Raw genomic sequence first — 21,268 nt, forward strand, 5'->3', positions numbered from 1 at the left:
ACCGAGCCCAGCCCGGACTACGGAGCCGGGAGAAAGAGCACCCTGCTGGCGTAGGCACCCCATTTTGGCTGGTTGGGCAGCAACTGAAACAGACAATGCAGAGAAGCTTGGCAAACCGGACGGTCACGCACCATAAACAGAAGTACTATGGCAACTGAATCCTGTCCTCTAAGGAATGGCTGGATCGGCTTCACTCTGACTTCACTCATTACCTTAACCTCAGGCTCCTCGTCCTTATTTCTGGTTTTAGGCTGCAGCGGAGGTGAAACAGGGGCTGGCACTGGAGGAGCCTGGAACTTGGGCCTACGTTTAGGTTGCTGCTCTTCGAATTCCTGACTGAATCCCTCAGGAAGTGCATCTGGAGAGAAATGAGATGGAAGTGAACATGCGTATGGTAGTGAGTCACACCAATAGTCGGTGAACACACACACAATAGCACCTGCTTTTCTTGCACCCCTCATCTCGTAAGACTAGAAGTCCTGTGAGGAACCTGGTTATTGCCACACCAGAAGTGGGAACAGTCTTCAGATGGCAACCAGCCCACCCACATGGCCGTTCATGTCACCCTTGAATTGGCAGCTCCTGAATTTTCATAAAAAGTTCTTAACCATTTTCCTCCTTGGTTGCTTGTTGTAGCACATAGCAGTGTCCTTAATGAGTCATACAAGTAATGTGCACTCCAGACTCTCTCCTCGACTCTCTCCCTAACCAAATATCATTTCTCCAAGGCCAGATGGCCCTGACTTCTAAACCAAAGCCAGGAGACACAAAACCTAATAGGCCACAGACAGGCACACTTGGAGAATTTGTTGTATTAAGTGCATTGTAGCATGACTGTCAACAACACACACACAAATAATTTCTTCCTGCACAGACTACACCTATAAGGAGAATATACCAAAAAGAATAAAAAAGAGTAAGGCCATTTGAACAATAAATCATTTTAACACAGTGAAAAACTTCTAGTACAAGTCAAAAGCTTAGGCAGAGATCACATATATGGAAACTACGTCCAAGGTTTGAGAAACAGGATGTTATGACCGTCTGCTCACCATCGGGAAGGTTTAAGCAGAGCCAGTCCAGGGCTGAGTGAAGATCCCCTCCGTGTAACAGGGTGTTGGTCATGGCATCCTCAATGTCCTTCGTCTTAAAGGAAAATGCTTGCAGAGCCATGTATAAACCCTACAAAAGGGAAATGTGAAACTGTCACCGTGCAATTTTCTTTCATTACTGATTTTATTTTCCCATTTTTATTTTTTAAAATGTTTTATTGATTTTTAGAGGAAGAGGAAGGGAGAGATGGAAATGGAGACCAAGCCCACACCTGGGCATGTGCCCTGACAGGATACCCAACCAGCAACTTCCTGGTTCCTGGGCGGATGCCCGACATCTGAGCCATTCCCACTCATTTTAAACCTAAATCTTTGACACAAATTATAATTTCAAACACTTTTTCTTTCTTTTTTTCAATGGTAAGAATTAAATGTGCTTCCTGTATTGAGAATTTGAGAACTACAAATAAATCTTAAAGGGCTGGAGAAACTGCTCATATTCTCATTATCTAAAGACTAGAGGCCCAGTGCATAAAATTCGTGCACTGGAGGGGGGTGGGTCCCCCTCAACCTGGCCTGCGTCCTCCCGCAGTTCGGGATCCCTTGCTCCTTACTGCCCACCTGCTTGCGGCTCTATACCCCTCGGCTGGCTGCTCCTTAGCGCTGCCGCTGCCGCAGAGGCTCCCGCCACCGCTGCTGCGCTCGCCACTGTGAGCCCGGCTTCTGGCTAAGCGGTGTTCCCCGTGGGAGCACACTGACCACCAGGGACAGCTCCTGCATTGAGCGTCTGCCCCCGGGTGGTCAGTGTGCATCATGGCGACCGGTTGTTCCACCGTTTGGTCAATTTGCATATTAGGCTTTTATTATGTAGGCTACTTCTTGCAATATGTTTCCTTTCAGTCATGTTTCTATTATTTTGTAAAAACAAATTTCACTTAACATTGTAACATAAGCATCTGCCGCAGTCCCCAGAAACTCTCCTCCACTTTAATTACACAACATTCCATGGGGAAGGCGTGTCCTAATCTGATTACACATTTTCCCACTGGTGATCACTTAGGACGCTCTCAGTGCTCCAGTGAACATGCTCACACATGAAGGAAAGCACTTTCACGTCCTGCGAGAGCATAATCTTTACAGCTGGACAGATGTGGGTTCCCACCCAGATGCTGCTTGCCCTGCTACTCACTAATTAACCTCAGGCCATAACTTGTGCAGTCTTTCCAAGCTCAATTTCTTCACTAGAAAAAAGGGCAATGTATCTTCTGGGATTGCAGAAAATGTAAGGGAAGTGCCCACAGCGTATAATAACGTAACTCTGAGAGAGTAATTTGGTTTCCATATCATCATTTTAATGTGCACATCTGTATCTTACACAATTCTCCCCAGCTCTTGGAGGTAGAAACGATGTATGTGAAATCTCAATGGAATGGGAAAAAGTAATTTTACCTCCCATGAGATGCTGTCTTAAAAATGCTCCACTAAAAATAAGAACCTTAAGAAAAGTTTGCCTGTAAAAATACCTGTAATTTTTTGGCAGTAAGTCTTCCAGAAATCATTCCCTTGCCATTATTTTGCTTTTTATGCTCATTGATCACTCCAATAATTCTTTGTTCTAGTTTGTTATTAATCACCACCTGTTGATGCCAAGAGATCATATTAATTAGAAGCTAAATTATTAAATCAGACTTAGTAACTAAATAATTTGAAGCAAATCAGTTTTCTACATTCCTGCCAACCAAGGCCAAACTTTCAGCTAAAATCAGATGTAGTGCTTATGATACTTTAGACCACCATTCAGCAGACGACATTCCTGTCACATATTGACGAAAATGGGACATGGGAAAAGCAACAACGAAGGGCAAGAACAAAACCCTCCTCGAAAGGCCCTTGAAGCCGTGCTTTCCAGGACACGGTCAGGACCTCCTCGGCCTCTGTTCCTCAGACAGTCCTCAGCCCTGTCTTCAGCACCCTGACTCAGCATCCTGGCTGGAGCCCAGCACGCTGCCTTAATGCAAGCTAGCCCAACCACAGCCTGAAGGAACAGAGGCCACACGAAAAGGGGGAGGCAGAGCCAGTAAAGGTCAAATCTGTATGATGGCAATTTGGTTACAAGTTGTTTTGGCTTCTGGAGTTTGAGTCCCGTTTTTTCCTATTAGCCATTTAATCCTTTGTTGCTTCCATATTTTTTATTTACGAGAACACAAGCATCTACCTATAAAAATCCCCCCCACTTTATTACATCTTTACTGAATGCCTACTGTGAGTTAAGCACAAAACTATGCTTCAGGAATTCAGTATAGCATAGGAAACATCCATAAAGATAAACTGTCACCCAGCATGGCAATCATTAAAAAAATACAGGTGGAATGCTGATAAAGCCACCAAGAAAGTCAACCTGGTGCCTTACAAAGGACTTCACCAAGGTCACAGATGTGACAAATGCATTTTAGGCAGAGCCCGGGGCAAAAGCCTGCAGTTCAAAACCAGACGGGATTTGGGGGACGTGAGATGTGAACTAACGTTTGCAGTGAGGAGGAGGGAAAGGGTACACTAACCCAGGTTGGGAAGGATATGCTGTGCTTACGAGTTTGGACTCATTCACCCTAGTTTAATTTCTTACTGGCTTTCAACACATGTGTACAATTTACTTTATTTAGTATAGATTAGCAGCTAGTGTACTATTTATAAAAATTTTAAATATCCATCCTTGCTTTCTGTTTAAGAATACATCTATTTTTTTTTTTAACGAGAGTATTTCTTGAAGTAACTTAAAACCTTGGTACTTACTTTCAAAATAGATTTATCCAGATTTGCAGGACCACCAGAATCATTTGCAGAATTAAAACTATAAATTTTCGGACCTGTATTTAACAGAGAATAAATAGTCAAGGCAATTTAATGATTAATATCCATTACACTATTTTCCCTATAAAGGTTGCTAAATATTGTGTGATTTCAGCTTTTTCTCTACTTCACCAAATAATTTAATCTAGAAATGAACAACATTCCCTCGAAGTTTTCAAAAACATTTTGCCAATCAGCATTTCCTAGGTTAATCACTTTCCCATAAAGTAAGAATGCCTGCAAGTCTTTTAGATTAAATCATCTTCCTCTTGTTCTTTTTAAAATTAGGTGCTTTGGCGCCTGGAATTAGCTGAAGGAAGGCCTCTCAGAGGACACCCCAGTCCTGGCAGAGAAGACGGGTGTGACTCAACGGTGCCACATGGAAGATGTGTGGATACCGGAAGAATTCAAAAAGGCACTGACATCGGGGGTGGGTATTACCGGGTTCTGGTGGACAGTGTTAGGGATAGATGGCATTCCTTTTAGAGAAAACGGCAAGAATAGCCATGAGGGAGCAGAAGGCCTACAGCCGGGCATAGCAATGAGGTCCGAGGGTGCCAAATGGTTTGGACTTGACCACAAGCCTGAGGATGCTACGCAAGAGAGCGGAGGGTTCGGTCACAGCAGCGTTTCTCAAAGATCACCCCGACACAGGACAGACAGGGAGGGAAGGAGGGGAGCCAGGCGGCTCCATCAGAAGGCTCCGCGGGTGCTCCAGGAACCCAGGAGTGCCTGCCGGAGGTGGGCGTGGTTCAAAGGAAAAGGGAAAGGCAGGCGTGGAAGATAAATAAGCCCGTGAGAACTGCAGAGCTGGGCAGCGGACTGGGCCTGAGGAAGAAAGGCAGGCATGACAAGTAACTACTGACACTGGCCAGGAGGCGCTATGGGAGAGGGGGAGCACGGGAGAGGGGGAGCGTGGGAGAGGGGGAGCGTGGAAGAGGGGGAGCGTGGGAGAGGGGGAGCACGGGAGAGGGAGAGGGGGAGCATGGGAGAAGGGGAGCACGGGAGAGGGGAAGCACGGGAGAGGGGAAGCACGGGAGAGAGGGAGTGTGGGAGCGGGGAAGCACGGGAGAGGGGGAGCACGGGAGAGGGGAAGCACGGGAGAGAGGGAGTGTGGGAGCGGGGGAGCATGGGAGAGGGGGAGCACGGGAGAGGGGAAGCACGGGAGAGGGGAAGCACGGGAGAGAGGGAGTGTGGGAGCGGGGAAGCACGGGAGAGGGGGAGCACGGGAGAGGGGAAGCACGGGAGAGAGGGAGTGTGGGAGCGGGGGAGCATGGGAGAGGGGGAGCACGGGAGAGGGGGAGCACGGGAGAGGGGGAGCACGGGAGAGGGGGAGCACAGGAGAGGGGGAGCGTGGGAGAAGGGGAGCACGGGAGAGGGGGAGCACAGGAGAGGGGGAGCATGGGAGAGGGACAGCACGGGAGCGGGGGAGCACGGGAGCGGGGGAGCACGGGAGCGGGGGAGCACGGGAGAGGGGGAGCACGGGAGAGGAGGAGCGAGTTGGTCAGACTTGAGGCCTGCAGGACAGGGTCCAAAGGTCCCGGGAAATGCAGAATCGGCCACTTGAGCTCGGAGCAGAGCAGGAAGGGACCTGTGACTGAGGAGTCAGCTACAAGGAAAAGACAGACCGGCTGGGAGAGATGAACTACACGTCACAGACGGACACGTTAAGGAAGGGCCGCATTCTGGGGCCAAAGAGCACAGCAGACGACTACTCGCGAGTTCAAAGAATTCGGAGGGACACCTGCCAGACAGACAGGAGCGGCGGCCCCAGCGCAGGCCAGGGGAAGCCCGTGTTTGCAAGGACAGGCACAGAACGACTTTGTGGTTAACAGCTACAATACACCGCGGGGCCAAGGGGCATCACCCACCCTCCAGGGGGAGGGTGCACCCGCCTACTTCTTCCGTCTCTCCCTCTTAGGCCACGTTTACCGGCCCCGAGGTCCTCAGGCCTAGCTCCTTCCTGACTCCCGGTCTCCGCAGACGGTGTTCCTTACCGCTGCCAGGAACACTCTGCCTGCCACCCTCCACAGAATTAACACCTAGACGTCCTTCTCATCTCGACTTCACTGTCACGTTCAGAGACCACCCATAACCCCTGGCCTTCTTCTGTAGTCCCATTAGATTACCGCGCGAAATTCTGTCCCTTCGCTTTTCTTTTTTTAAAATACGTTTTTACTGCCCTAACCGGTGTGGCTAAGTGGATAGAGCGTCAGCCTGCGGACTGAAGGGTCCCTGGTTCGATTCCGGTCAAGGGCATGTACCTTGGTTGCGGGCACATCCCCAGTAGGTGTGCAGGAGGCAGCTGATCGATGTTTCTCTCCATCGATGTTTCTAACTCTCTATCCCTCTCCCTTCCTCTCTGTAAAAAATCAATAAAATATATTAAAAAAATAAAATATGTTTTTACTGATTTTTAGAGAGAGAGAGAGAGAGAGAGGGATAGAGTGACAGAAACTTGGATGAGAGAGAATCATAGATGGTCTGCCTCCTGCACGCCCCCCACTGGCGACCCGGCCAGCAACCCGGGCACCAGGGAATCCAACGGGGTCACGGTCCACGCTCAACCCCTGAGCCAGGAGGCCCGGCCCCTGGGCCTTCTTTATGGGACATCCACTATGCAGCAGGGGTCCGGTGACTACGGGCTGGCAAGCTCCCTGAGAGGGGGTGCAGCCCCGGGGCGCATCACTTCCCTAACTCAGTAGGTGCTCGGTAACTCTTTGTGTGGCCTGACTATTTCAGTAAAACAACAAACGAGCGGGACAAAACAGCGTGTGACTGTTCATCGTGGAAAACCGGCTCTGGCCGCGGCCCGTGGACACCGGGAACCGCCCATCTGCAAGTTATCCCACCCAGTCGCCCGGCCGCCAACGCGCGTGGCTGCGGTCCGGACCGCGGGTCACTGCACACACGGTCAGGCCCGCCCTCGGCGTGTAAGCGGCACCGGAGTCCTTACGGAGCCTCCATTTCCCGTGGCACATGGCAACGCTACACGTGGCTGAACATGCTGGGAGCAGCAGGCAGGAGGAAAAGGTGCAGGAGCTGGTTTGGATGCCGGCTGATGCCATTTCTGTTCTGTTCTCGGAGGGAGAGAAGGGGGCGGACAGCGGCCATCGGGGCTCGGACAGCTCAGGCCGACCTAACAGGGCTGTGGGACCAGGGTCTGCACACGCGTCCGCGCCGCCGGCTGCTCGTACCTGGCCTGACGCGGGGCTCCCGGGGGCCGGCGGCGGCGGGCGGCCTGGCCACGGGCTTCTTGGTCTGGGCCTCGGTGGCGGGGCCGGCCTCGGCGGCCTTGGCTCTTGAGGCAGACACGGCGGCCCGCACCGCCGCGGCGCCCGGCGCCTTGTGCTTCTTATTCTTGCCGCCCATGTTGCAGCGCCGGCGGAAGACGGCTCCCGGTCCAGGCCCGGCGCCCTCGGCACAGCTCCCAAGCGCTCTTCACAGCGCCCGGGCCCCGCGCCGCCAGCTGGCGTCCTCCATCCGGGCGTCTCAGGCCTGGGCGCCGCCTCGCGATTGGCCCGGCGCACGAAGGTCCCGCCTCCTGGTTCCGCTTTGCCCCTTCGTACCTGCCGCGTGCCGAGCTCGCTGCGCTCTCGCTGTAGCCACCGAGCTGCCCACCCGCTAGTGGTCGAAAAGGGAGGAAAGATCCCAAAGGTGGGAAGGAAGAAAAGGTCCTGAGGGTAGGAAAGGAAGGCAAGGTCAGGAAAGAGAAAATAGAAAGGTTTCGCGGCGGCTGCTCGATTCCGACTACTTTTGTCTCCCGCGGGCCACCGTCGAGGCCTCAAAGCGTCACGGCCGGTGTGGGCGAGGAGCATTGTGGGTAGCAGCGGGTTGGACTGCATCTCCGGAAGATGGCGGACGCCTTCGGGGATGAGCTCTTCAGCGTGTTCGAGGACGACTCCGCCGCTGCGCCTGGAACCAGGAAAGACAAGGAGAAGGGGAAATGGAAGGGGCCTCCAGCGTCTGCGGAAAAGGCCGGGTAAGCGAGATGGCCGACGTGCTTTTTCTCTCTCTCGGTGCTGAGAGAAGAAAATACGAGCCCCTTTAACAGCCCGGGAAAGCGGGGGTGTCCATTGAGGGGCCTCGGGAGGTGGGGGTTCGAGGACGGTGTTGAAGAGGGAGGAGATTGCGGTTCGGAGCGGGGTCCTGGGGTCCCCGGTGTGCGCAGGCCGCGCGTGGCTGCCTCTCCCCCTGTCTGCGCCTTTGGGCGCGCGGGCGGGGAAGGTCAGGTCTCAGGCTGAGCAGCACCACAACTGCGCCTGGCGGGAGTCTTTCGTACACAGATCGAGCAACCTGGGGAGTAAAGGGTCACGAGGCTTTGGGTGGACTTGCAGGGGAAGGGACAGGAGCAACGGGGAACGGGAGAGAAATGGACTATTTCCAAGTTCATAAGAAGGAGGTGCCGGCGCCCACCGCCAGGGTTATGTATTGCGATGGTTCAATGACACAGTCGGTGTAGAGCGCCTAACGGTGTAGATCTTCAAAAGTTGGCCGCCGTTGAGTTTACTAAGAAAATCCTAAAGGAAGTGCTGGTCCCATCCAGGTATATACACCGATTGCAAGATAACCGGCGGGAAAGTGCACGGAATTGTTTAGGACAAGGCAAAGAGGACCTGTGAGTTAGATAGAGATGGCCCCACGGGGCAGCTGTAACCCGGGCGGAGGTTATTGGAATGGGCCCCGCGGGAGGCGGGGAAGGACCGGGACCTTAGCACAGAGGTGAGGGCAGGGGGAGCCATCCGTGGTGCCAGGTGTGGTAAGGACAGTCAGACACTGGAGAAACTCCGTCTTCTCTCTCGCTGCAGGGCCTGGGAGAGTTTGGGGGAACTTTGCAGGGAACATGAGAAAGGACAGGTTCTCACCCCTCCCTCCCCCCTCCCCAACAATAATAAATAATTAGTTGCGCCAAAACCGGTTTGGCTCAGTGGATAGAGCGTCGGCCTGCGGACTGAAAGGTCCCAGGTTCGATTCCGGTCAAGGGCATGTAACTTGGTTGCGGGCACATCCCCGGTGGGAGGTGTGCAAGAGGCAGCTGATCGATGTTTCTCTCTCATCGATGTTTCTGACTATCTATCCCTCTTCCTTCCTCTCTGTAAAAAAATCAATAAAATATATTTAAAAAAAATAATAATTAGTTGCTATAGTTTGAACAGGCAACTATGTTATTATGAAGCCAATGCACATACAACTTCCCACTTCAGGAAATACTTTGCTTCAGTTTGCAGCTGTTTCCACAACCTTCCAAAGTGAGAACTTGCAGGGTATGAAAATAATGTCATTGACATGTTAGTCTTGTCAGGAAATGTGTGAACATTAGTGAGGGGAAATACGTAAGAGAATGTAGAACATTAGTAACTTAGGGGATTTTGTTCACTACCAACCCTTCTAGATAGGTCTTGTCTTGTAGGTGTTCTTAGGGAAAAATCCAACTTGCCCAATTCCAAGGATTATATGTAACCAATACGTGTAGCACGATGTCCATTTGATCTGTGTAACACGGGAGGGCAAGTCATGGAACTTTAGAGGGAATTATGTGTTTAACCCAGTGGGTAGTGTTTGTTTGTTTTTTACTTTAAAAAATATATTTTTATTGATTTGAGAAAGGGAGGGAGAGAATCATTGATCGGCTGCCTCCTGCACATTCCCTACTGGGGATCGAGCCCACAAACCAGGCGTGTGCCCTGACAGGAATCAACCTGGGACCCTTCAGTCCACAGGCCAACACTCTATCCACTGAGCCAAACTGGCTGGGGCTGTGGGTAGTTTTAAAGTATAACTATGAGAATTGTCCAGAGAGGGAGTAGTATGAAAAACTCCATAGACCCGTAGATCAGCTTCAGCAATATCAAGTCATTGTCAGCCTATTCTCACACCCTTTTTTTGTAAATCAAATGCTTCTCATGTTATTTCTCCCTAAATATTTCAGTATGCATCTCTTTACTGATAATGACTTTCTTTTCTGACATAACCATAATACCATTATTACAGCCAACACAATTTCAGTAACTCCTAATGCCATTGAATCTAGAGTGAAATTTTCAGTTATCTCAAAGGTGGTTTTTTTTTGGGGTGGTTTATTTGCATCAGAATCCAAAGTCCATGCACTGGTTGTTAAACCCCGTAAGACTTATTCTACAACAGTCCCGTGATGTTTCCACACGCCATCAGTATGTTATGGAGCGCTGGTGAGAGGAGAACCAGGTGTTTGTCCTGCAGTCCCACATGCTGCATTCGCTTCCCTGTCCTGTCACCTAACTCTGCCCTCAAGAATCGCTGAAAACTGTCCTTCCAGAGCCGCGCTGCCTGACACAATAGGCCTGCCCAGCAGTAGCTACTGAGCATCGAAAATGTAGCTGGTCAGACTTGAATGTGCCATGAGTGTGAATAACGGGGATTTTGAAGACCTAAGAAAATGTAAAATACCTCAATAACTTTTTATCAGGATTATATATTGAAATGACAATATTTTGAATATATATTGGGCTAAAGGAAATATAAAGTTGGCTTCTTTTAAAGTCTTAATTAGTTATTAGAAATTTAGAATTACAGGTGTAGCTTGGATTATGCGTGTACTAAATAGGGCAAGGAACTTAATTACACTCAGCTTCAGTTGTTTTAGATAAGAATATTTAGCAGTGGTGCTGTGTGCTTAGTTCCTATTGCATTGCATCATAAGATGCGCCCGATGTTCACGCTTCTGAGTTGAGTGTCAGCCTGACCTCTCATCGACCTCTCTCATAATGACTTCAGCATCTGTGATGATTGCCCTAACTCCGTTATTTCACTAGTAGTTCAGAATGGTGTTTTTTCTTTTTATCCTTTTTCCTGCATTTATTACCTGGAATCCATCTATTAAAAAAAGACCCACATTCCCTCATCAGCTGTTTGCCTTGAAATACAGTTCACAGAGGAAAGGTAGGATAGATGCTTGTTCTTTCTCTTTATCAGTTTTAAGAGAAATCAGCTGTGTCCGAGGAACTTGCAGTGTTGACTGACATAGGTATCTGGTTGTGTGTGTGGTTTCCTGATGAATGGATGAATTTTACACAGTCACTCTGAACCAACACTGCAGAATTCATTTTAAACCGTTTGCTTCCCAGGAAACGTTCGGATGGTAATTTACAATCCGAGTCAGCTAGTGTTGGAAAAGCCAAGAGACATGTGGATTTTGAAGGCACGGATGAACCCCTTTTTGGAAAGAAGCCCAGGGTGGAAGAGTCCATAACTGAAGACTTAAGGTAGTGTTTCCGTTGTCATAGATGCTAGTAACGCGTAAATTGGTAGTTGCATGAAGTTTTGAAAATTGCTTCCATGTTGCTTGATGAAAAAGCATGCTGAGATAGAGAAATGAAGACATTCTTTAATTGTAATAATTATAATAATAAAAGCACAATATGCTAATTAGACCGAACAGCTGAACCTCCTTCCGGACAAAGCCCAAAGCTGAGGCAGCTGCTAGGGCCGAGGACAGGCAGCTGAGGAGGCGGCGGCAGCGGCAGGGGTGGGGTGGGGGTTATGGGGGCGGTGCCTTCCCCTGATTGCCGGGTCGCCTCCGGCATAGAAAGGCCAGACTGCGGCTTAGGCCCGCTCCCCACGGGCCTAAGCCGTCACTAGGACATCCTGTGAGGGCTCCTAGACTGTGAGAGGGGGCAGGCCAGGCTGAGGGGAACCCCCCCCCTGTGCACAAATTTTCGTGCCCTGGGCCTCTAGTATAGGTATAAAAGCATATAAATAGAGAACATTTAACCAAGTTTGGGGAAATGGAGTCAGTATAGAAAGGATATTTTAATACTTTAGAATCCAATTTTGAGAATGTTGAAGCCTGGTTTTCAGAAAAAGAAGAAATGACATACTTCCTTATTCATTGATGTCCCAAGAAGAGTGGAATAAGAAGGAATAAAACTGACCCAAGAGAAGGAGTAAGTGAGCAGGGACATTAGGAGGAGTTAGGTTTTCACTCTTGTGTGGAGCAGGAGCATGGCTGTGAAGCAAGACTGTGCTCGTCCAGGGAGACCTAGGGATGTCTGGGGCTGCAGTAGCTGCTATTGCTCTGATTTTGAAAGTTGGAACTTTCTAGAAGTTGATGCCAATTTCTTAAGTAATTCACTTATTCCTGTGATGATCTTTATGGCTTTGCGTCTCTCTTCTTGTAGGCCATGTTCTAGCTTGGCACTGCCATGAAGAATTTATGATTATTTTTTAAAACAAGTTGGCTGTTAATGTAGGTTAGCAACAGTAGCTCCTGTATGTGGCGGTAGATGTGTCACTGAAATATTGAAGGTACACTGTTTGCTCAAGCTAGTGGAATAGGTTAAAACAGTTTAATTGGCCATTTAAAAAATGATTGTTGCTTATTGAAGTAACCCTTGGGTTTTATCCAAAGCATGGTTATTTAAAATAAAAATGAGAAGTACAGTCAAGAGATTAATGAATCTCGCACATCTATTTTTTATATGTGTAACTTAGGATTTTGATGAGAATAAGGACCACTTCTGTAAGTGCAGCAGCATCTGGGTTAGACTAGTTTATTATGTACTTTCTATCATGTGATGGTTTTTATAACCAGATTTATGTCAGAAGTAGTGACAGTGCTTTGTAGAGGTATTTTTTATTCAAAATAGTTACTGGAACTAAGTCATAATTCTTTGAATAATCCACTTGGAGACTGTTCTGTATTTGTTAACTGATTATTTTGAATTCTCAGCATATATTTGAATAATGTGAAAAATTTTGAATAGTCAAAATAACCAAACCTTTTCCAATCGGGAATACTGTTAAGTGGGCATTGTTATTTTCCTTAGGAGTGCCAGTGGGAGATTCACTAATTATAGAAAGACTAGAGGCCAGGTGCACGAATTTCATGCACAGGGGAGTGGGGTATCCCCCTCAGCCCAGCCTGCGCCCTCTCGCAGTGCGGGAGCCCTCGGGGGATGTCTGACTGACGGCTTAGTCGGACATCCTTAGCCGTGCCTCGGAGGCGGGAGAGGCCACCGCCGCTGCGCTCGCCAGCTGTGAGCCTGGCTTCTGGCTGAGCGGTGCTCCCTGTGTGGGAGAGCACTGACCACAGGGGCCAGCTCCTGCTTTGAGCGTCTGCCCCCTGGTGGTCAGTGTGCATCTTAGCAACCGGTAGTTCTACCGTTTGGTTGATTTGCATATTAGCCTTTTATTATATAGGATCATTTATTCTAAGGTAACTTCAACTTTTTTTTTTTTTTTTAAGTTTGGCGGACTTGATGCCCAGAGTAAAAGTGCAGTCAGTTGAAACTGTTGAAGGGTGTACACACGAGGTAAGCACAGTGTCCCTCCAGAAGGTTGGTGTGGTAAATGGGGGTTTGCCTGGGGCTCTCTCGTGTGATGGTCAGCAAGCAGTTTGGCCTTGAAAGCTTTGGAAACAGTAAGGAGTTTCTGTGGAGTGGACAGTCTAGTGCAGTGGTCGGCAAACTGCGGCTCTGTTGACTAATGAGTTTGCCGACCACTGGTCTAGTGGAAGGATCTGGGGCCTTGTAGCCAAGCCCAAGCTCAGGTCCTTGTACAGCACATTTTCTAACTACAGTCTTTGATAAATTTCTTACTTATCTTTGTCATTGGTTTTTAAATTCATAAACTTGGAATAATGGAATTTATCTCACGGGGCGGTTGTGAGATTCCATGAGGAAATGAAGAAAGGCCCAGCGCGGAGCAGGTGGTCAGTATGAGTTCATTCCATTCTCCGAAGTCAAGTAGCAGCCACTCCGGTCACTGGCTCTCCTGTCTTGCTCTGATGGCAGGTGGTGCGGTCTCATTGCTCTGCCACAAGGTGGTTTAAGTCGGGAGTGTAGATGTAATTGTGAACAGCTCTCCAGGTCTTAATCTTCGCTGGAGGAGATTTTCTGTTCCAGGAAATAGGAAGCATCATTTTATTCCACATAGTTTTCTCTCATACAGTGACGTCCCCTGTGTCCATTCAGCTTTCTGACCATTCGTTAACGTCAGGCAGTGCACAGGAAAGGTCCTCGACCCGAAAGGCACAGCTTCTGCAGGGAGGCAGACGGAGAAGCTCCTGATCGCATTGCCTTTAGGTTCAGCACTAGCAGAGCTGAGTGTTGTAGCTTCAGCATTTTGACTTGTTCTTAAAGGCAGTGACTGAGTGTCAGTGTCCAGGACTATCAAACACTAGTTCGTCACCTTTATTTTTCAAACCATCATTGGCTATGGAGTGCTGAATGCATCAATTCTTAAATAGTAAGTTGGTGATTTATTTATCTACTTATTTCTACAACAGGTTGCACTTCCTGCAGATGAAGATTATATACCACTTAAACCTCGAGTTGGAAAAGCTGCAAAGGTCTGTACTTCGGGCAATACAGTTTTTAAAGTTTTTGAGTCTCTTTTTCCTAAAATATATTAAAGATAAATTCTTTCAAGTGAGATTTCTATGCACTCTAGTGTATACATACTAAGAATCGGCTACCTGGAATTAAGTACAGTGAGAACTGAATCAGTAAAAACATGCTGAGAACCAAGCATCATGTGATGACATTTTAAAAAATTAATGGTTCTCAACCTTTTAAAGAATCTCATGAAAACGACCAATCTTCCTCCCGAAAACGATGCACGTGTGCAATGAGCTTTGCCTATAGTTTTAGCAGTTTAACAGCTTCTGGTAAAACTCTCTGCTGAAAGTACCTAGTGAGGAACTTCACTGTCCAGAGCCTCAGTTTCCATCTGGGAAAGAAAACAACTCGTAGTTAGGGGTTGTTGTGAATATTAGCAATAATACATGGAAAATAGGTTGCAAAATGCCTAACACAAAGCATGTCCTTGATAAAAGTAACGTTTAGTATATTTTAAGTAATGTCATGTACACGTAAGCATATGACCATAATTGGAAGATGGCACAGCAGAATTAACTTCTATGCTGTCTAAAGATTGTTTTACTCTTCTAGTGGGTGGTATATATCCTAAATACATAGAATCATAAAGAAATCTTCTAGAATGCTACTGAGGATAATGTTTCTTGATTTTAAGTATGCTCTGATGTGGCTAAAATTTTCATGTGGATGTTAATCTCTGTGTATTTTTATAGGAATACCCGTTCATTCTTGACGCTTTTCAGAGAGAAGCCATCCAGTGTGTTGACAATAATCAGTCTGTTTTAGTGTCCGCACATACATCAGCTGGAAAAACTGTATGTGCCGAGTGAGTAGCTTTCTTTATGTGATGTTTAGGTCTATTAATACCTGCTGTGTATATTTAGGTGCTTCTGTGTTGGTTACATAAATATTTCACAGGTGTTCGATCTTGTTGGATAACCCTTCATCATTATGTAATGCTCTTCAAGTCTCTTATTACATCTGTGTTTAAGTCTAGTTATCTGACTTAAGTATTGCTCCCCATGGTTTTCAACCAAGGACTGACTTGGTAGCTCTCACCTGTGGGGAAAGACTATGTATGGATTAACTTATTTATGAAACTCAAAAGAAAAAACAGCATCTCCCAGTGTTTTCTAATTGTTCATACACTGTATGTATACAATGGCTCTAAGCTTCTGGAGGCCCACTTATAGGACCAAAGGTATTTGCTTACAAGAAATGGGGTAACCATTAACAATCCATTGGTATTAGTAATTAAGTTACACCAATTCCAACACCAGAGGTAAAATTTTCTTGTTTATTTAGATCACTACAATTTGGGTTTATCATAATAATAACTAGAGGCCTGGTGCACGAATTCATGCACATTGAGAGGAAATTAATTAGAAGAAATATCTTAGAGGCCGAGAAGGGACCGCAGGAGGTTGGCTGGCCTGGGAGGGACAGTAGAAGAGTTCCAGGGCGTGTCTGGCCCATCTTGTCCAGTCCTGATCTGCAGACTCCAGCAGCAAGCTAACCTACCAGTCTGAGCTTCTGCCTCCTGGTGGTCAGTGCATGTCATAGTGACTGGTTGAATGAGCGGTCGGACACTTAGCATATTAGGCTTTTATTATATAGGATTAGTGCATGTCATAGTGACTGGTTGAATGAGCGGTCGGACACTTAGCATATTAGGCTTTTATTATATAGGATTATTACTATAACAGTTTGTCGATAGCAAATAAAAGAAGATATTAATGTTTTGCAAAGTCAAGTTAGGATAAGTAATTACTGAAAATTCAGACAATTTATATGCTAATAGAAATTTTTTAAATCATTTTTTTGGTATTTTTTATCACTTTTCCTTTTCAGTTTCAGTTGACATACATTATTATATTAGTTTCAGATGTACATAGTCATATACTTTAAAGAAAAGGCTTTGTAAATACTTTGTTCTTGTTGGCTGTCCCATTTTTAGGTATGCCATCGCATTGGCCTTAAGGGAAAAACAGCGTGTAATATTTACCAGCCCGATTAAGGCTCTGAGTAACCAGAAGTACCGTGAAATGTATGAAGAATTTCAAGATGTTGGTCTGATGACGGGAGATGTTACTATTAATCCTACAGCATCTTGTCTTGTTATGACCACAGAGGTAATTTATATGGTGCCCCATCCAGTTTTTCCTTTTTAATTTAATTAAAGTACCCAATTAGAACATCTAATATTTTATCACTTGCTCTATAGAAGTAAAGTATAATACTTTCTGAATAGATTTACTTGAAAGGGATAAATTCTATCTTAAAACGTTCTGATTGTATTAATATAGTTACAAATTATCAATATTTATTACTTGTCATATAAGCTAGCTATAATTTTTTTTCTCGACCAGGTGTTTTTAAAGGTTTATTGTCAATGACATAAAAATATTGATGGTGTTTTGTTTACATAGTTTCAAAGACTTGAATACATAGTTTCATATTAGATCTTCCTTCCATGTAATTTTTCCTTCTGTATCTGAATGTTGACAAAAATAGGTAAATAACTGACTTTTAAAAAAGATGCCCAATTATGCTTAGTTTCTTCCATAATCGCAGTTAAGTTTTGCGTATACACACACAACTTCTTAGGTTTTGGACATAATTAGCTCTCTAAATACTTTCATACATAAATTATATTCTTGTACCCACAAGGGACAATAGAGCAGAAATTAGCTTCTGGTCTGCAGAGGCAGCCAGAAGCATTGCTCACTTTTCATTTTGGTGCCCAAAGTAAGTCTTATTTCCCGCTCTCAAAACTTTCTGCATTTGTGGATGATTTTTTTTTTTTTAACTCAAAACTCAGGATAATTGTTCCTAGAAAGTATCCATATTGTGAGCTGAGGCAGAAAAAGAATGGGTAAGCAGTATGAGATCTGGTGTGCTGGATAGATAACTTCCAGCCGCTCTCTGTCGGAATCAGCTGGAGCACTCAGAGCACTGCTGCTCTAGGTCCATATAGTCTTCTAAATTTCTGCTCCACTATGCCAACTGTCAGGCAGGTTCCTTCTCAAACCCTGCCCATTGCACTACCTGTTGGGGCCAAGCCCCTCTGCCAGGCGCTGGACCTTCTTGGACGCCTGGTGGTAGACAGAGAAGCCATGAGAAGGAAGTTGTGAGTATGTAAGAATGAGTCTTTATTGTCGGAGCCAGTGGCCATACGCCATTAGACAAAACAGCTCTTCACAGCAAAGTTCCATTCAGGCAGCCGTACACCGGCTGGCAAATACGTATCTGTCCTACATAGTAGCATTGATCTCTGTGCCCACAGCTATTATCTGAGCAGCCTCACGCTGCCTCTAGACCGATCGCTTTACATAGCAATAGCACCTGAGCTCTTTCTTAGAGCTGTAGCCTCTCCAGCCTCTCTGGCTCAGCAGCTTCTCCTGTCTCCTCTTCCCAGCACACTGGCTGGTCAGTAACATGTATTGTACTCCTGAGGCAAAGAAGGCCAGTTGCCAACAATGACATCAATCATTTGGGTTACAGAAGGGCACAGTGACCATGAGATCGTGTGGCTGCTTACGGTAGCTTAGCCTTGAGCATTCTGATTAAGATTCCCATGTTCAGAGTGACCTTGGCCATTCCGGCGTACTAGCAACAAGGCCTTTCGCCCTCTGAGTGGCCTGGACTGTCTGGGGTCTCTGGCATGGTTCCCACACTCTCACATAAGGAAGGGGCTTTATATTTGGGATATGGGAAGGTGGAGGCGGGTATAATTCTCCTCGTGTACTGTATCTGAGTACTAAATGTTGAAAAGTCATTTATTTTGGTTTTACTGGTATGAGAAAAGGAATTTATATAATTTGTGAAATAGATTTAAAATGTGTGTGTAACTTCCTAAAATTAGTTTGTTTCCATTAAATAAGAATTTCCAAAATTTCTTTTTAGAAAGAACAGCTTTTTGTTATGTCAAAATTCTGCTGAGTCTTTTATTTTTTTTTTTCTTTAGATTTTGAGAAGTATGCTGTACAGAGGTTCTGAAGTTATGCGAGAGGTTGCTTGGGTCATATTTGATGAAATTCATTACATGAGAGATTCAGGTATGTTCTGCTGTGTTGTTGAGATGTGTGTGCCATGTGCTTTGCTTAAAAATGGTATTAAGAATTTTGCTTTGGAAAAGCTTCTGGGTTGGTGAACATGGGGAAAGTCGGGGAGGGCGGGCATGGAAACTCCATGCCTTGTCCCACACACCTTGTTCCATGTATTCCATCTGGCTGTTCATGTGTATCCATTATTGTAAACTGATAAACCTAAAAAGAAAATTGCTTTGGTATTTCATGGGCTAGAGGTCTAGTAAACTAAATTTTTGGACAACATGATGTAATATTTCCAATGGGATCGCATTTACCTATAGTTTTTTAAATAGTTAACTTTTTCTAAGTAAGAAAATGCAAATTCAAATAAGACAAATGAAATTCAATTCAAACTAGCTTGCTTTTCAAATATAGAGCTCTCTAGTTAATGTTAAAGAAATTCTAGACAGAAAATTCTTTCTTGATTTTTTTATTTTTGTTTTTAAAAATAAAATTACATTTTTATGGTAAAAAAATTGGGATTATGAAATAAAAGTGATCAAAAAGAAACAATTATAAATCTCTCTTGAACTATTCCATGACTGTATTGGGAAAGGAAGTATACTCTGAGTTTGGATGGAACTGGGTGGGCTAATGTTAACGAACATTTAAAAGTTAAATGTTTAACATGTACACACCTAGAACGTAGTTATATTTCAACTAAAGCACTAGGTTGGCCTGTACTTACATTGAAAATGAAGCAATCTAAGAAATCATGTACTCTTTGAACATTTTACCCTTTACAGATCATAGACCTAAGTCCTAAACAAAATTGTTTTGGCTTTAAAATCATGAATGCTGTGTTGATTTGTTTATTTTAGGGGAAAACTCTCAAACTGATTCTTTTGGCTTTTTCAATTTTAATAAAAACTGACTTAGAGTTTTGCTGTCCGTTATAGCTGTCTTTTATCTCTAGAGATTATGAGGGTAATTTTGATGAAAGTTGCCTATGATATGGTAATGGTGTTCTTTGAGATTCGTTGCTGTAACTTTCTACAAGCCATTAACTTTTGCTTCCCAGAGTGAGATGGAGATGCTATTTCCTCTGTCATGGGAATCTCGTTAGGCTGTTTGAAAAGTGCTGGGAAGCTAATTCCAGCAGGTCATAAATGCAAGAAGTTCATCAAAAGGTTGGTGGGCCTCGAGCCTTCAGCAAGGCTGGAAAATCACAGGTTATTGCCTGTTGGAAACAGCTGAGGGCATTTCCCCAAATCTGAAAAGGATGCTTAAGTGATTGCTTGCTGCCGGACAGCTGAGGCATTTCAATCTACATGTTACTGCCTCCTGCTGGCCAAACACCTGAACAGCGGAAGGCAGTTCCCCCAATCTAACAGTGCCTCCTGTATACCAAACTTACCTTTGATATGTATATCTACTTTGCCTTAGGACAAATTGTGTTAATAAAGAGCAAGGGGTCCGGAGATTCAGCAGGACTTGGTTTCTCTAGCTAAGTCTGCTCTGGCTCCCCAAAATGCCTTCCAAAATTGTGTTTCGTCTCTAGACTCTTTAATAATTTACCGCAGCCCTTCTCCAGATTCCTGAACCTTCTAGATGCTGGACAAGACCCCCGGCACAAAGGTCCAGCCTGAAGCTGCCCTTCCCAGGCTCCTGTTTCAGAGATCCTTGTGTTACCGTGGTTTGGTCTGCCCTCTGCTGGATAATCACGGTGCACACAGAGCAGTTGTCAGTAAGGGTCTGTGGCCAAGAACACCCTGTGTCCAGTGGCCTGCGTTTCTGCTTTTGGAGCGCAGGAGAAGCTGACTTCAGGTGGTCAGCAAAGTGACACTGAAATGCAGGGTGTGTTTGCTTTTTTCAGAGCGTGGTGTGGTGTGGGAAGAAACTATCATTTTGCTTCCTGATAATGTCCACTATGTCTTTCTCTCGGCTACTATTCCAAATGCCCGACAGTTTGCCGAATGGATTTGCCATTTACATAAGCAGGTACTTCCTTACTTTTTTTTAATGTCCTCGGTATTTACAGTGTTATAAGCCAGCCTAACTGTGTCCCATCCTTTGTTCCTAATGCCACCCAAATAAAGAAACTGCTTCTCAAATCAAGCAAGCTTATTCAAAATGAACTGACGTAGCTTTTTACAAGTGCCGGTTTCTGAGTCCCATCTCGGACCCAGCATATCAGGTCTCTGCGGGGAGGGTCTTGGAAGCTCCACCTTCCACACGCTCCCAAGTTGATCCTTATGACCTGCAGATTTGGAAGTACTTGCGTTTTGTTGTACAGTGAGCCAGGGGACCAATGTCCTCCAAGACCGTGGTGCCAGGAGAAGCTGGGCGTGTCCAGAGCATGCGCTTTTTCTCATGTGCACACAGACTTTATCTACTTTGTCCCTTTTGCTTTTCTAGTCCAACTGTAGCAGTGGCATAGGACCTTGTAACAGGCACTTGTCCTGTGTAGTAAACTCGCTCTTGGTTTCATTCTCCTGCCCTCAATTTTCCTTAAACTCTGCTGTCATTTTGTGGCGATCACGTCGCTTCTGTAGGATAGAAACCCAGCGGGTGTTCCAGAGGAGCGCCGTTAACCGGCTGCTCTGCCGAGGCTCCCGAAGCTCCCAGAGCGGGAGGTGGGGGGGGGGGGGTGCAGAAAGGCCCAGGACACCTCAGGAGCACTCACTGTCACCACGGCCTGCTCTCGGAATAGGCGTCTGTGATGCTGGCAGCACAGGTCCAGGGTGCCGATCCGAGGTCATTGTCAACGCTGAAATCAGGTATTTGGCCCTGAGTAGGAAATGAGTAAAACTGAACAGATGGTGGTATAATTTGATCTTATTTTTCCACATTTCCCTCTTGCCTGGTTTTAAAGTGATACTTATTTAATTTCTTTTTTCTTTTTGACATGCTGAATTTAAACATTTCATTTCCCTAAGGTCTTTTAGGTAGGTCAGATAAGTGATGTTATTACTGAAGAAAT

The 21,268-nt window shown here is 45.9% G+C and overlaps 2 protein-coding genes across 5 annotated transcripts in view; one reads left to right on the top strand and one right to left on the bottom strand.

Annotated features, from left to right (window-relative positions):
* DHX29 (DExH-box helicase 29) overlaps positions 1 to 7,417 on the bottom strand; it is a 38,871-nt gene extending 31,454 nt beyond the window's left edge. For 2 of the 3 annotated variants that reach the window (XR_013961044.1, XM_080677332.1), the window contains exons 1-5: positions 7,097 to 7,407; positions 3,843 to 3,916; positions 2,576 to 2,689; positions 1,053 to 1,182; positions 132 to 358 (exon numbers count right to left, since the gene is read on the bottom strand). Coding sequence is in view for 2 of the 3 variants with exons in the window: in XM_080677332.1 (XP_080533458.1) it covers positions 132 to 358; positions 1,053 to 1,182; positions 2,576 to 2,689; positions 3,843 to 3,916; positions 7,097 to 7,271 (720 nt within the window). In the remaining variant the exon portion in view is untranslated. Of the gene's footprint in view, positions 1 to 131; positions 359 to 1,052; positions 1,183 to 2,575; positions 2,690 to 3,842; positions 3,917 to 7,096 lie in introns of all 3 variants that reach the window. The other variant, XM_080677333.1, reaches the window with a different exon arrangement.
* Positions 7,418 to 7,435: 18 nt separating this feature from the next.
* Positions 7,436 to 21,268, top strand: part of MTREX (Mtr4 exosome RNA helicase) — a 51,628-nt gene continuing 37,795 nt past the window's right edge. The window contains exons 1-8 of one of the 2 annotated variants that reach the window (XM_080677334.1): positions 7,436 to 7,881; positions 11,003 to 11,140; positions 13,123 to 13,189; positions 14,164 to 14,226; positions 14,968 to 15,080; positions 16,212 to 16,386; positions 18,222 to 18,312; positions 20,162 to 20,286. In XM_080677334.1, coding sequence (XP_080533460.1) covers positions 7,754 to 7,881; positions 11,003 to 11,140; positions 13,123 to 13,189; positions 14,164 to 14,226; positions 14,968 to 15,080; positions 16,212 to 16,386; positions 18,222 to 18,312; positions 20,162 to 20,286 — 900 coding nt within the window. In that variant the 5' untranslated portion in view covers positions 7,436 to 7,753. The remainder of the gene's footprint in view (positions 7,882 to 11,002; positions 11,141 to 13,122; positions 13,190 to 14,163; positions 14,227 to 14,967; positions 15,081 to 16,211; positions 16,387 to 18,221; positions 18,313 to 20,161; positions 20,287 to 21,268) is intronic. The other variant, XM_080677335.1, reaches the window with a different exon arrangement.

Source organism: Plecotus auritus, assembly GCF_963455305.1.
Source record: "Plecotus auritus genome assembly, chromosome: 7".
NCBI classification, from domain to species: Eukaryota; Metazoa; Chordata; class Mammalia; order Chiroptera; family Vespertilionidae; genus Plecotus; species Plecotus auritus.